This window comes from Acinonyx jubatus, chromosome D4 (assembly GCF_027475565.1).
Source record: "Acinonyx jubatus isolate Ajub_Pintada_27869175 chromosome D4, VMU_Ajub_asm_v1.0, whole genome shotgun sequence".
NCBI lineage: Eukaryota > Metazoa > Chordata > Mammalia > Carnivora > Felidae > Acinonyx > Acinonyx jubatus.
The window spans coordinates 86,206,863-86,221,642 of NC_069391.1; the positions used below are offsets into that span (position 1 = coordinate 86,206,863).

The 14,780-nt window shown below is 45.6% G+C and overlaps 1 protein-coding gene across 1 annotated transcript in view; it reads right to left on the reverse strand.

Annotated features, from left to right (window-relative positions):
- The window catches only part of SPATA6L (spermatogenesis associated 6 like), a 47,978-nt gene that overhangs the window by 18,593 nt on the left and 14,605 nt on the right, over positions 1 to 14,780 (reverse strand). Inside the window, exons 6-7 of the mRNA XM_053205331.1 lie at positions 6,623 to 6,747; positions 1,121 to 1,198 (exon numbers count right to left, since the gene is read on the reverse strand). Coding sequence (XP_053061306.1) covers positions 1,121 to 1,198; positions 6,623 to 6,747 — 203 coding nt within the window. The remainder of the gene's footprint in view (positions 1 to 1,120; positions 1,199 to 6,622; positions 6,748 to 14,780) is intronic.

Consider the following 14,780-nt stretch of genomic DNA (forward strand, 5'->3'; position numbering starts at 1 on the left):
CCCTGCTCGTGCTCTGTCTCTCTCTCTCTCTCAAAAATAAACATTAAAAAAATAAAAAGTTAACACTTAAAGGAAGACCTATATTAGGAGATGAAAGCAAAATTAATATGATGGGGTGGAAAAGAAAGATAAACTGAAAAATCACCATGCACCCATATCAGCCTGGAAAAAATAGCAGGTAAGTAAGGAAATACTGGGGCGCCTGGGTGGCTCAGTTGGTAAAGTATCTGACTCTTGATTTCGGCTCAGGCCATGATCTCATGGTTCGTTAGTTCAAGCCCCGCATGGAGCTTTGCGCTGACAACACAGGGCTGGCTTGGGATTCTCTCTCTCTCCCTTTCTGCCTCCTCCCTCTTTCAAACTAAACAAATGCTTTTTTTTAAATAAGGAAAACCTAAAAAGCAGCTGATGCCTTCCTTAAATTAATCATTGGCCTCCCATGATATGAGTTATGATGCCCACAGGATTGATGGATTTGCACAGATTAGTGACCCTTTTCATTCAGTACCCCCTTAACCCACAGCCTACATTTTCAAGGATTTTCCAGGACACCAGGCAAGATCTGGGATGACAAGCAAAGCACCTGAAGAAGCTTTACCAATTACATTCACCCAGGCTCCATATTGTTCTAGAAAGGATTTTAATGGTTAAAAATTATAAGCCACAAGGTAAAAGAAACACCAAAAGTACTCAGGATGACGGGAAATCAGGGCTGAACAAGAACGCCCGAGACCCTTCCCGATCACCAAAGACGGCCCCAAATACAACTCGGAGCAGCAGCCTCAGCCAAGAGGGAAGGAACCCTCATATTCACAAGCTCAAGAGCAAAAGCCATGAAACAATAGCAAATAAGCTAACCAGCCTACTTATGTCAAACTTGTAACTTTGGCTTTTGTATCGCTTTTCTGTCCGCTCCACCACAGACCAGAAGGAACCCATGTCAGACACAGTCTAATGGGGCAGGCTGAACAGTCCGAATACAGAAACTCAAACCCAGCCAGGAGTCTCCAGGTTTCTACTCATCCAGTTGCATCTAAACTTGGTAACTGAGTTTGAGCTGAGAACATTCTGCGGAGAAAATTCCTGACAGATCTACCACTGGCTTCTTGACTATACTTACAAGAAACCTGTTTCTATGCAGGAACACGCGTTCTCTGATGGCTGTCCGTGTGGAAAACTCTATTTTGGGAGCAATGCCCTAAAAATGAAATAGCATAAAGGAAGCAAATAAATTACTGGAAACAGATTCTTCGCCCATCCCATTCTAACTTGAAAGCCTGTAAGAACCTAATTACTCTTTTGTGTGGTTGGCATAACCCACACATATCGCCTAAAATATATACATATGGGGCACCTGGGTGGCTCAGTTGGTTAAACATATGATCTCAGCTCAGGTCATGATCTCACGGTCCGTGAGTTCGAGCCCCGTGTCGGGCTCTGTGCTGACAGCCCAGAGCCTGGAGCCTGCTTCGGATTCTGTGTCTCCCTCTCTCTCTGCCCCTCCCCCTGCTCGCACTCTGTCTCTCTCAAAAATAAATAAACATTAAAAAATTAAAACACTGAACCACAGAATTGAGTGAGATTATCTAGGATTATCTGGGATAGATAGAGGTTCTCCTTCCTTGCCTATTTGCTTTGAAAAACATGCTTCGTATCTTATACCAAATATTTATGCTCATTAGATCTATTTCCAAACTCCCCAATTCGTGTCATTGACACTTTTCTGGGGATCGGTGCCATACTGAATAATACACAGACACACACACACTCAGTAATAACAAGGAACAAAGTGCTGGTGCACACAATCACATGGGTGACTGTCCAAGGCATTTTTCTAAGTGAAAGGAGCCAATCTCAAAAGGGTGCAGACCATATAATTCCCTTTACGTGACCTTCTGAAAAAGACAGAACTACAGCGATGGAGAGCAGACCAGTGGTGAGGGGTAAGGCAGAGGTTGCACCTATAAAGGGATAAAGGGAGGAGATTTGGGGGTTGATGGGAGAGCTCCACATCCTGATCACGGTGGTGGTTTCACAAATCTATGCATGTGTTAACATTCATGTAACTGTGTATCAGAAAAATCAATTTACCGCACGGTCATTTAAAAAATACAATTATCTGGGCACCTGGCTGGCTTAGCCAACGGAGCGTGCGACTTTTAATGTTGGGGTTGCGAGTTTGAGCCCCATGTCGGGTGTAGGGATTACTTAAAAATAAACGCTTTTAATTGATAAATAAATAAAATAAAAATACCATTATCTTTCTAAAAAAGACTGAGGCTTTAGAGAGACAGAAAGCAGTCTTCCCAAGGTCCCGTGGCTTCTAGATGGCAAAAGGAGAACAGAACTGGATCTGATCGAGTCACAGGATCTCCGACTGACCTCATGGACTCACCTGCAGCCATCGCTCCCTCCCCCCCTCCCCCGCCCAGCAGGACCCTCTGCTCTTCCCTCCCCCAGACACCATCACCTGGCCAGGTGTTCCTTGTCCCGGGTGTGCCTTCCCTTTCTTCATCTCCTGTCCAAGCCCCGGTGGCCTCTCAAAGCCCGCCCTCCCCCTCACTCCTCCAGGCTGTGAAAGCTCATTCTCATTATAGGACGAAGTAAGAAGGATCTGCATCAGCTGAAGCCCCAGGGGGAGAGGATACCGACAAGTACTGTATCTTTACAGTGAGGGACTTTCACGCGATCTCATTTAACCCTCCCACCACCTGGGTAGGACACAGTCCTATCCCCATTTTATCCAACGAGCTTGGAGAGGTTAAGTCTGTCCACTGTGACGCAGCTGGGGATTGGTGGAGCCAGGAGTCAGCTTGTTTCCTGGGCATTTATTCACTCCTATGCACGTTCATTCTTGTGCGTTCATCTTGTCCACAGAACATGTCCTTACAGGCACAGCCTAGATCCTCAGCTCCTTTTTTTCTTTTTTCTTTTTTTTTGCCTCTAGAATGTGGTATGCCCATACAAGTGGTAGGCTTGGGCCAGAGACTGAAGATTTCTGGGCTTACAAACACATGAGCCCAATTGCTGCCAAGTTAGAAAATCCGGGGCGGGGAAGGGTGGTGGTGGGGGGTGGAGACATCTGGCAAACAGCATACAATGACGTGACCTGCTCAGCCTCACCTCCAGCTATGAGACTGCCCACCGGAGAGGAGACTGGGGGAAGCTCCAAGGTCCACAGCACTGTTGGTTAGAATCATGAGACCTCGTGTGTGCCAGACCTCAGGTCCCCCATGGCCCAGCCGTCTGAGCCTGAACACGTCCCCACGTGGGCCACAGACTTGTGCAGTTTTTCATGGCCTCACAAGGAGGCAGCATCATCATTTGAATGACAATTTAATAAACCACAACAGGTCACGTTTACCGTGAACCTAACTATATGCCAGATAGCATGCTAAACGCTGTACATATATCCAACCCTCGCAATAACCCTATAGGGGAAGTACTATTATCAGTCCATTTTACAGCTGGGAACCTAAGGTAAACAGAGAGAAAGCAATTTCCCCAAAGTCACAGTAATGAGTGACATAGCCGGGACTGAACCCAGACAGTCCGAGTCCACACTTTGCACGTGTGGCTGCCTAGCAGGACTTCAAACCGCTGTTACACTTTGCCTGGAGAGGAGGAGGGAGGTGCCCTACCAGCAAGGAATCCACACCCCGTAACACATTCCTGTTCGCCTCATATAACCTCGACACCTGACAGTGACTGACAGATAATAAGGAAGAACGTATTTTCTTGTTCACAGGAGCACTGATTTTAGTGTAAAAGTTTAGAGCTGAAATTTACAGGGTCTATCTTGTCCAATTTCCTTAGCAACAGGATGAGGGCCATGATGGTTAGGTCAAGAAATGGATTTAACAGTACGACTTTTCTAGAATCATGGCCCTAAAGAAAAAATGAAATTATTAACTAAAAGTTAACAATGAAGAAATAATAATATTCCTTCTGCTTACTTTACAGTCTTCACCTAACAAGAAAACAAATTATATTAAAAAAAAAAATTCTTGGGGCACCTGGGTGGCTCAGTCAGTTAAGTGTCTGACTCTTTAATTTCAGCTCAGGTCATGATCTCCCAGTTTATGACTCTGAGCCCCGAATTGGGCTCTGCGCTCTCTACTTGGGATTCTCTCTCTCCCTCTTCCACTGCCCCTCTCCCGCTCAAAAATAATTAAATTAAAAAAAAAATTCTTAACCTTAGCAGGAAAAGGGGGGAGAAACAGCGGTTAAGGTATCAAGTGAAATAAAACGAAATACAGAAATACAAAGGAAAAGTCACATTTTCGTGAAGGAAATAAATCTACTTCTTAATGAATTAACAACTTAGAGAAAACAAGTGAATGATTTGCCTGACCCACACATGTACACACTCAAGTTCTATGATATGAATGTAGAGAAAGTGGACAATGGGCTGAAATAAACACGAGAGAATTAGCGTCTCACAGTGACCAAGATTCCAGACTTTGAAGTCTGACAGACAAGCATGCCCCATCATTCATCAGCCCTGTGTCTTCAAGCCCATTCTTTTTTTTTTTTTCAATATTTTAAAAGTTTATTCATTTTGAGAGAGACATAGACAGCGTGAGTGTGGGGGGGTGGGGCAGAGAGACAGAGAGAATCCCAAGTAGGCTGTGTACCGTCAGCACAGAGCCTGACGTGGGGCTCGATCTCATGAAACTGTGAGATCCGGACCTGAGCCAAAACCGAGAGTCAGACACTTAACTGACTGAGCACCCAGGTGCCTCTCTTCGAGCACCTTCTTAAACTCCCTGTGCCACCTTACCCATCAGTAAAATGAGTAAAAAACTGATAGCCACCTTCCAGGGTCAAGGAGGACTGCACGAGATAACCTGTAAGAAACTCAGCACAGTACCTGGCATCTAGCGAGCGGGCACTGAATGTCTGCTACCATTAAAACTGTGGCAGCTGGTTTTATGTTGCTTTATAGAACATTTGAGAGAAATTGAGCTCTGCTATCTTTTTACAAACTGTTTAAAACATAGTTTCATTAACTTCACTGACACTTTACCTCTAATGCTTGCCGATCTTTCCCTGCGGTTTTAAAGCCCTTTCTCTGCATTTACAAAAAACTCTAAACACAACTTCCTATATGTTCTTCTTCCTACTTATGCCCATAAAGTTAAACAGAGACAACACTTGAGAAAACATAAGACGTGTGTTTCTCCTCGTCTCGATACTCAGCTGGATACCAGCTCAGTGTTTGTGGATGGCTTTTCTGTGATAGAAAACTCAGGCAAACCGAAGTTAATATAAGGAATATCCTTCACGTGATTCTCGCCAGTTTTGATCCTTTTAGCTCCTGAAGAGAAATATGCCAATAACTCAATATGATAAAGGCAAGCATTCTCATGAGTACGATGGATATAGGTGATATACAAAGAGTATCTCGAAGGGGAAAAAAAAATGGCGTCAGTGATATTCACCGAACCCTCAAAGATTATGGAGGGTTTAGAGTTACGGACATTAGCAATTCTGAGGAGGACAACTTTTGATGAAAGTTTGCCATTTGAAGTATTAGAACTAGAAGTTCTGTCGTCATAAACATCACAGAAGTAAGGGTCCTGCATGTTGTATATTCTACACAGTACTCTCAACAAAATGGGAGGCAATAACATTTTGTTAAGTGATAGTAACAGAGATTCATGGGCAAGTAACAGAAAAGTTGAGTATTAAATATGCTTTTTATAATTCATAAAGTGCAGCCCTTACAACAGAGGCCATCCAGGCAACAGAAATGTTGAGAAAACCATCCGAGTTGCTGTGAGGTTAGAAACTATCACAGATATCATCAAAATGAATATTTTGAATTTGGGTTCAGGCAATGCCCCCAAAACAGACTGTCATCTGAATCACTGCTGTGTCTTTTAAGATCCTTCAATAATATCACTGTGAACCTCTGTCTCTTTCCCTTCCGTTAAGTGGAGACTGTGATAGCTGCCTTGGATGACATGAGAACTCTGAGGAAAATAATATAGCTTATGAAGAACCGAAAGCTCAAAATAAATGAGAGGTGGCATTATTACTATTACGACTGTATTTTGCTTTCATTATTACTACTAAAACAATAGTTTCAATTAAATAAACTGGTAGAGGGGCACCTGGGTGGCTGAGTCAGTTAAGCGTCCGACTTCGGCCCAGGTCGTGATCTCATCGTCTGTGAGTTCGAGCCCCGTGTTGGGCCCTGTGCTGACAGCTCGGAGCCTGGAGCCTGCTTCGGATTCTGTGTCTCCCTCTCTCTCTGCCCCTCGCCTGCTTGCACTGTCTCTCTAACGCTCTCAAAAATAAATAAAACATTTAATAAAAAACAAACCAGTATCAAATCGTTCAGTTAGTCTGCATTCAGAGAAGGTGGAAAAAGCATCCTAATAAGTATGTGACAGTGTGACGATGGCAATGATTTACCTGGCTAGGTAAGATCCCCACCTCTCAGACCAGTATAATTGGTATTTTGAATGGGGCATCTAAACGGGGCTGCTAAACAGAACAAGGGAACTAACTCAGATGGAAGTGATCTGCCCAAGAGCATCCCCTATCGGAAATAAAATGTCCAGGTCGCAAGAATCTCTCCCAGCAGAAGTCCAGCGGGGCATGAATCACTTACTGGAAAACCTGCAAATGTCTTCATGAGCACCTGCCTGTACATGCCAGGGAGCGAAGGTGTCAGCTTGGGCTCAGGGAAAAGAAAATCTCGTGTGTTTTCTTCATAGCAGGCCAACTCTTCCCATGCTAGAATGCAAGGAGAAAAACCGTAAGTAGATTTACGTTCTGAAAATGATCTACTTCTTGAGTTTAACAGAATAAAAGCTCAGACAGGTGATGGCAGAGAAGGCACTCAGATAAAAGTAGACATTTTGGGGCGCCTGGGTGGCTCATTTGGTTAAGCATCAGACTTCAGCTCAGGTCATGATCTCACGGTTTGTGAGTTCAAGCCCCGCACCAGGCTCTGTGCTGACAGCTCGGAGCCTGGACTCTGCTTCAGATTCTATGTCTCCCTCTCTCTGCCCCTCCCTTGCTCACACTTGGGGTGAGCTCAAAATAATAATAAATAATATTTATTTATTATAACAAAAATGTTTATTTATATTTATATAAAAATATGTATTTATTATAATAAAATAATAAATAAATGCTCAAAAATAATAAACATTAAAAAAATAAACCTTTTGATTAAAGCACCTCTTATTTAAGAGGCAGAGTAGAAGACACTTCTACTGGATCTTATCTCATGGATAAAATTTAAAAGTCTTCCGAACTCACAACAGAGAGAGACAAAAATATCTAAAGGATTACTCCACAAGACAGAACAAAGAGAAAAATCTCTTTTCATCCATCTGTCTGTCCATCCATCCATGCCGCCACCCATTCTTTCCTTCCACATGTTTTCCAAGGACACACTTTGGGCCAGGTCCTAGGGACAGAACAGGAACAAAGCAGACAGCGCCCTGTTCACACAAAGCTTACAGCATAGACTGGGGCTCGACGTGTCCTCTGATGCAGAGACACCAGTATCCTGATGGCCCCCAGAACAGCCGAGGCTGTGGTTCTTAGCACGGTTGGTACCAGCCTCAGGGACACTTCCAAAATTTGTGGGGACATGTCATGGGCAGGAGCCAAGGTGCCAGGGTCAAGACATTGCAACACTCAAGACACTCCTGCACAACATTCTAACATCATAACCGACATTCTTTTAGGCGAGAAGCTAATTCTTCCCTTATAATTAGCGAAGCCTGGAACCTCATGGCTACACGTAAACACAAAGCACTTTCTCTGCATGGTTTTATTTTTTTTAATGTTTTTATTTATTTTTGAGACAGAGAGAGACAGAGCATGAATGGGGGAGGGTCAGAGAAAGAGGGGACACAGAAGCTGAAGCAGGCTCCAGGCTCTGAGCTGTCAACACAGAGCCCAACGCGGGGCTCGAACTCACAGACCGTGAGATCATGACCTGAGCCAAAGTCGGAAGCTCAACCGACTGAGCCACCCAGGCGCCCCACTCTGCATGGTTTTAAAATACACTGAATTTTCGGGAATGCAGGTACCATGTGAATTAAGGGACCGTCGTACTTGACTGTGTTTGGGTCTTTATTGAGCCCCTACAGGCAGTTTGAAAACCATGCCACATCTAAATACTTCTTTGTGCCCACCATTTATGTATTGATATGCTATCGTTTTATTTTAAACCATTTTCCTTTTATTTCTCCATTTGCAGTGATTGGCTTCAGTTGGTTATATTCAGTCTGACGAAAGGGATGTTCCCAAACACTCATTACCAACAGATCTGGGGGCTACGAGGACCGAGAATCACTGAGTGAAGGACGGAGAAGCTGCCGTCTGAACGCTCCTCGTCTACACAGCAGGTGCGACACAAGAGGTTCAGACTAAGAGTGGCCTCTGTGTGGCACACTGCCACAGAAGAGACTATGGTCAACCAGGTAGCTTTACTGTTTGGTGACTACCATTCTGTTTGTGAGAAGAAGTCTGACGACGGTGGATTTCTGGCACATCGATGGCAGAAGACACCTGACATTATCACGTATAATGGACCAATTTCTTCCTACTTATTCTTTAATACAGATGTTCGGGGGGCGCCTGGGGGGCTCAGTCAGTTAAGTGTCTGACTTCAGCTCAGGTCATGATCTCACAGTCCGTGAGTTCGAGCCCCCCGTCGGGATCTGTGCTGATGGCTCGGAGCCTGGAGCCTGTTTCAGATTCTGTGTCTCCCTCTCTCTCTGCCCCTCCCCTGCTCATCTGTCTCTCTCTCTCTCTCTCTTTCAAAAATATATAAAACATTTTTTAAAAATTAAAATAAATAAATAAATATGAATGTTTGGGTTCTAATAAGGATCCATGTGCAAAAAGAACGCATTCTATGGTTTTCGTCATCAGATCACGTGTCCCCACCCTTCTCTCAGACGTGCTCCGGCCACAACGGATTGAAGATGTATCTCTCCCTCCTCCACCGCCGCGTCCTTCCTCTGCCGGTGCTGTTCCTTCCAAAATGTCCTTTCTTCCTTCCCATCCTGTTGAGATCTCCTTCGTCCTTCAAGCTTCACGTCCAATGTCTCCTCATGTCTCCAAAGTAACAGGTCCAAAACAACACCCTTGATTTTTTTCCCACATATAAGCTATCCCCTATTCTCCCTTCAGAGAGAAGGGAGCATGTGCTCGGGCCAAAAGTCCAGGCTTTATCCTTGACTCCACTCCTTCGCCCCTCACGTTAACCCGCTAGCCAGTCCTGTGGACTCCGTCTCCGAAATAAACCTGCAATCTGTCTCCTCTCTCCATCTTGACGGTCACTACCCCGGTCCCCGCCACACCACCTCCCTCCCGGACCACTGCCACGGCCTCCACACTGCTCTCTCTGCTTCCATTCTTGCTGCACTCACACCTGTCCTCCACACACCGTGATGTTATAAACACGTCAGACTGGGCCTTTCCTCTCCTGAGAACCTCCCAGCGGGCTTCCCATCACTCGCGAATAAAGCCTGAGCATCTTGCTCTGGACTTCAAGACTCCACATAATCAGGCCTCTAACTGCCTCTCCTGCCTCATGTTACCACTCTTCCTCCTCGGTCATTCCACGCCCTCCCTGCCGCCCTTCCCGCTGTCCCTCCAACAGGCCAGGCTCGCCTCGACCTCAGACGTTTGCCCCGGGTTCTCCCTGTAACGTTCCTTCCCCGGATCTCTGCAGGGCTGCCTCCCTCCTATCCCATGATGGGCCTTGGTTGAAATTTCATCTCATTAGAAAGGCGGTATGCCCTTTGAACTTGCAGCCTGATGAACTTGCAGCCCTTAACGTACCACTCAGCAGGCTCTTCATATGTATCTTCGGATATGTATCTCTGATCCGTTTCCATCAACGTTCCATGAAAGCAGTCCCTGTCTGTCAACGTTCCTTACTCTATCCCTGGCAGGGCTGTGCCCAGAAAGGTGTGAATGCCAGGCAGTGAGTGGCCCAGCCACGATGCCTCACCTGGAGAGGGACCATTCTGTCAGCGTTTCCCATACGGCCCTTGAGATGTCATTAAAGATAGACATTTTACACCTGTGTTTCGGTGGCCGTCAGAACCGAGTGGTAAAACACAGCCCCCCGGGGCTGCCCCCAGACGGGTGCCTGGTACAGGGCGGACACTTGCTAAGTGCCTCTTGAGGGGATAATCGTGAAGACCGACGTGGAGTCAGTTAGCAGTAATCACCCTCTCTGAGACTCCGTTTCCACCACCGTGAGACAAGGCAGACAGACCAAAAATCCTCTGAGGGGTCACTGGGTGGCTCAGTTGGATAAGCAGCCAACTCTTGATCTCAGCTCAGGTCCTGACCCTGATCTCAGGTCGTGAGTTCAAGCCCCGTGTTGGGCTCTGCACTGGGGATAAAGCCTACTTAAAAATTTTTTTTTCCAACCTTCACGGTTCATTCATTTCTCAATCATTTCTTTCCAATATTTTCAATTTCTTTTCATTCATACGTTCAAGAAATATGCATAGAGAACCTACCGTGTGCCAGGAGTCCTAGACCCTGCATGTATACTAGCAGACAAAATGGGTCCAACTCCTGCCCTCCTGGAGTTTCCAGTCTACAGATGTCAAAACAACTATGCAAATAAATATACAAGGTACACTGATGACAAAGAGAAAGGTGGGGAGGCAGTGGAAGGCGGGTGCTATCCCAGAATCAATCTTAGCATCAATCATTTCCCAGTCTTATCCTGGCCACCTTTTTTTATCAGTGCTCCCTAGGAGGGTCATGGCCTCCCCACCTCTGCCGGCCAGCCAGACTTCCTCCAGTCTGAGGTCTCACAAGCGCAACCTGAAAATGGGAAGTGATGCGACGGTCTCCTCATCCGTCACCAGCAACGGAACGCAGCTTTCTGCTGAGGTCCACGTACAGTGGGGAAGAACCGTGTCCAGATGCACACAGAGCTGGTTCAGATCCCTGCCCCACCCTTTACCAGCTGTGTGACCAGGAGCACGTTACGTCATCTCCTAACTTCAGGGGCCTCTTCAGGAAAACGTAAAAGTCATCGTAGTACCTGCCCCCTAGGGCTACTGTGAGGTCACGTGACATATACAAAGTGTAGAGCACTCGGACATCACCTGCCATTATCGTGCCCGCTCCATGACACCCACCCAGCAGGGGTACGAGGTACCCGGGCCACCCTGGTCTCTGGACGTCACGTGTTTTCAGTCACACGCTCCTACCGGGAACACCTGCGTGCCTGGGACGAGGCCTCACACACCGGGCTGTTCCTTTTTCCTTTCATAGGTTTTTGGCTAGCTCTTGTCACTGCATCCAAAGTGACAGCTACTGAGTCACTATCGCCGTCGTTAGCAAGAATGAAGATAAAAATAAGAGGTCAGAGAACTGGCCTGCTCATCTACTACCTTTGGAATCATGGGGATGAAGGCACTGAAATTGGAGGAGGTAGACAGAAGGCTTACGTCCTCAGTTCTCTCTCTGGTTCCATCACATTCTAGAGTCCTAACTGCCACCCAGTGTAAAAATGTTGGCACCCCACGAGGATGTTACAGCAAAAGCCTGGGTTATACACAGGCTGAGCGATACTCATAGGCCACGTGCTGTGTCTGAAGGAAATCCGTGTTCTTATAGGCTAATGGCACAGACAGACAACGACATCATCGATGCCGTCGATGAAAAACATTTCCCCTAAAAAGGAAAACGAATGAGGACTTCAAGACAAAAAAAATTTTTTTTTGAAAGAGAGATAGAGAGCACAAGCAGGGGAGAGGGGCAGAGGGGGAGAGAGAGAGAGACAGAGAGAGAGAGAGAGAGAGAGAGAGAGAGAGAGAGAGAGAGAGAATCTCAAGCAGGCTCCATGCCCAGGGCAGAGGGGGCTCGATCCCATCACCCTGGGATCTTGACCTGAGCCGAAATCAAGAGTTGGATGCTCATCCAACTGAACCACCCAGGCGCCCCCAAAATCGATCATTTTAATAACAATATTGTATTGAAAATCTAACATTTATAGAGCACATCAGAATCGACAGCTTGCTTCCCACTATGGAGTCTCATTTGATGCCTTCTCTACCGATAAGGAAACTGAGGCTCTGTGAGTAGAAGACACTTATCATGATGCCACACGGCAAAGCAGGAATTCAAAACCATATTTTCCGAGGCAGGAGTTCTGTTCTTGCTGATGCCTGGTAAACACCACTACAAAGTATAAAACCAAACTCTGATTGAGGGAACAGGTGCCCACAGAAATGGCGATTTACAGCTGCACTGAATGTAACATGACTTATCCCCAAGTAGACATTTTTTCTCTAAGAGATCAGTAAAAAGAAAGCACCAAGCTCCCAGTCCAACAGGATTACACTGCTGCCCCCCTGTGTCCACTTGCTTTTTTCCCATCTTGGTAAACAAGAACCCGAGGCATCTTTACAGCTTCTAAGCCAAATCTTTGGACCCCTTCATTCTTTAGCAGTAAAGCTGTATGTAAATCTAAGCTACTTGTATCATTAACACATGGTCATAATATGTCTTTTGACTATCAGCGTGTTTGAAAGGAATGTGAATAAATATCAAACAATGAGGGGGCGCCTGGGTGGCTCAGCTCATGACGTCGCAGTCGGTGAGCTCAAGCCCTGTGTCGGGCGCTGTGCTGACAGCTCGGAGCCCGGAGCCCGCTTCGGATTCTGTGTCTCCCTCTCTCTCTGCCCCTCCCCTGCCTGCACTGTCTCTCTCTCTCAAAAATAAACAAACATTAAAATTTTTTTTAAGGAATCAAACAATAAAATAACATCTACAGCAAAATGAAAAGGTAACAATTCAGCCAAGTGAAGGGATGGTCCCTGTGAACCTCCATGTGACCCATGTGACCCTACGGTGCAGCCTACAATGAGACAAATCATTTTTACTTAATTATCTGCTATCGAGACCCAGCAGAGCAAAAGGGCTTACAATCACCCTTCCGCCTGGCACCACTGGTGGGAGGCCAGAAGCACACTGTGGGGCACGTTCCGGGCACACCCTCAATGAACACGTCGGAAGAACTAACGGATCCGTCTCCAATGCATCTGAAGCTGAGTGAAATTATTTTGAGCAATTCTAACTTCATTCCACTACGATTACAATCTGAAATTGAAGGACCGTAGACAAAAGGAAAACACGTCTCATACGGCCTCCACTTTGTATCTGAGTAACTTCTGAGTTATAAACAGTACGCGTGCACCCAGCCTCAGTAGTCTCCAATCATCATGGCTTCGAGCTATTCTTGCAACCCGCTCGATTTCTGGTCGTGTGGAAAACACATGGTTGGGGCACCCGGGTGGCTCAGTCGGCTGAGCATCTGACTCTTGATTTTGGCTCAGATCATGATCCCGGGGTCGTGGGGTGGAGCCCCATGTCAGACTCCATGCTGAGCGAGGAGTCTGCTTGATCTCTCCCTCTCTCTCTGCCCCTCTCCCCTGCTCATGCTCTCTCTCTGTCTCTCGAAATGAAAAAAAAAGAACATATGGCACTCTAAGATATATTAAACTTTAAAAAGCAAGCTGCAGAATATGTATATTCAACCAATATGTATACTAAACATACATATGATAAATACTAGATATATATAGCACATGTATGTATATATATGCATGTATGTATTTTAGGTTTTAAATGCATTACATATACTAAATGCATTTTAAAACATCTGAAAATAAAATTATTAGTAATTGTTGTCAGGAGCTGTTGACGAATGTGGCTTTTGACTTTTTATTTTATATAACTTTGTGTTAGTTTAATTTTTGCAGTGAGAGTATGTAGGTATTGGGTTATTTTTTTTTAATTCATGTAGAATTAAATAAGACCAAAATGAGTCTGCTTCTATTTTATTAACATACTGAAGTATAACTTGCCAGTTAGCATTGATATATGTTTGAACATAAAACTAGGTCAAATAAGGGAAAAAAAAAAACCGTGGAAAAAAATTCAATGCCTTGATTTTAGCCTGTCACTTTTAGGCTGAAAAATATTCAGTAAGAATTTCTGGAAAGCCAGGAAGAGGCACCACTGGCCTTCCTTCTCTTCTGTCTACCTAAGAAAGCCCTAACACATACGAGGGTACCCGTCCTTAAATCCACAGAGAGTGGGGTACTTCTCTGTTTCGGGGCCTCCTCTGCCAGTGAGCCAAGAGGCAGAAGAGCTACAGATTTCTGGGTCCCCTCCATCCCTTGGGGCCTTGACCCCCCACAGGCAGGGCCACACCAGGCACAACTGTGATCCTCTTAAAAGCCTCCACAGCCACCTCTGCTTTAGCTCAGGAATCTGCCAGGCTCACTCTCCTTCCCTCATGCTTTCTTAAGAAGAAGAAAAAGGGGCGCCTGGGTGGCTCAGTCGGTTGAGCGTCCGACGGCGGCTCAGGTCATGATCTCGCGGTTTGTGGGTTTGTTTGATCCCTGCGTCGGGCTCTGTGCTGATAGCTCGGAGCCTGGAGCCTGCTTCGGATTCTGTGTCTCCTTCTCTCTCTGCCTCCCCCCAGCCCCCACTCACACTCTGTCTCTCTCTTCTTCAAAAATAAACATTAAAAAAAAAGTCTTTTTAAAAGAAGAAAAATTCAAACAATAACGTATCAGAACATACAATAAAACAGGGGAATCCATACACAGTAAGCATAACTTATTAAAAACTTTGGTAAAAATATCAGGAAGTTATACCAAATGCAGTGTTAACATCCAGACATCACTCCACAAGTAACCACGGGGCACTGAAAGTCACGTTGTACAGAGGAAAAGAAAGAAAACAAATCATGGGAAAAT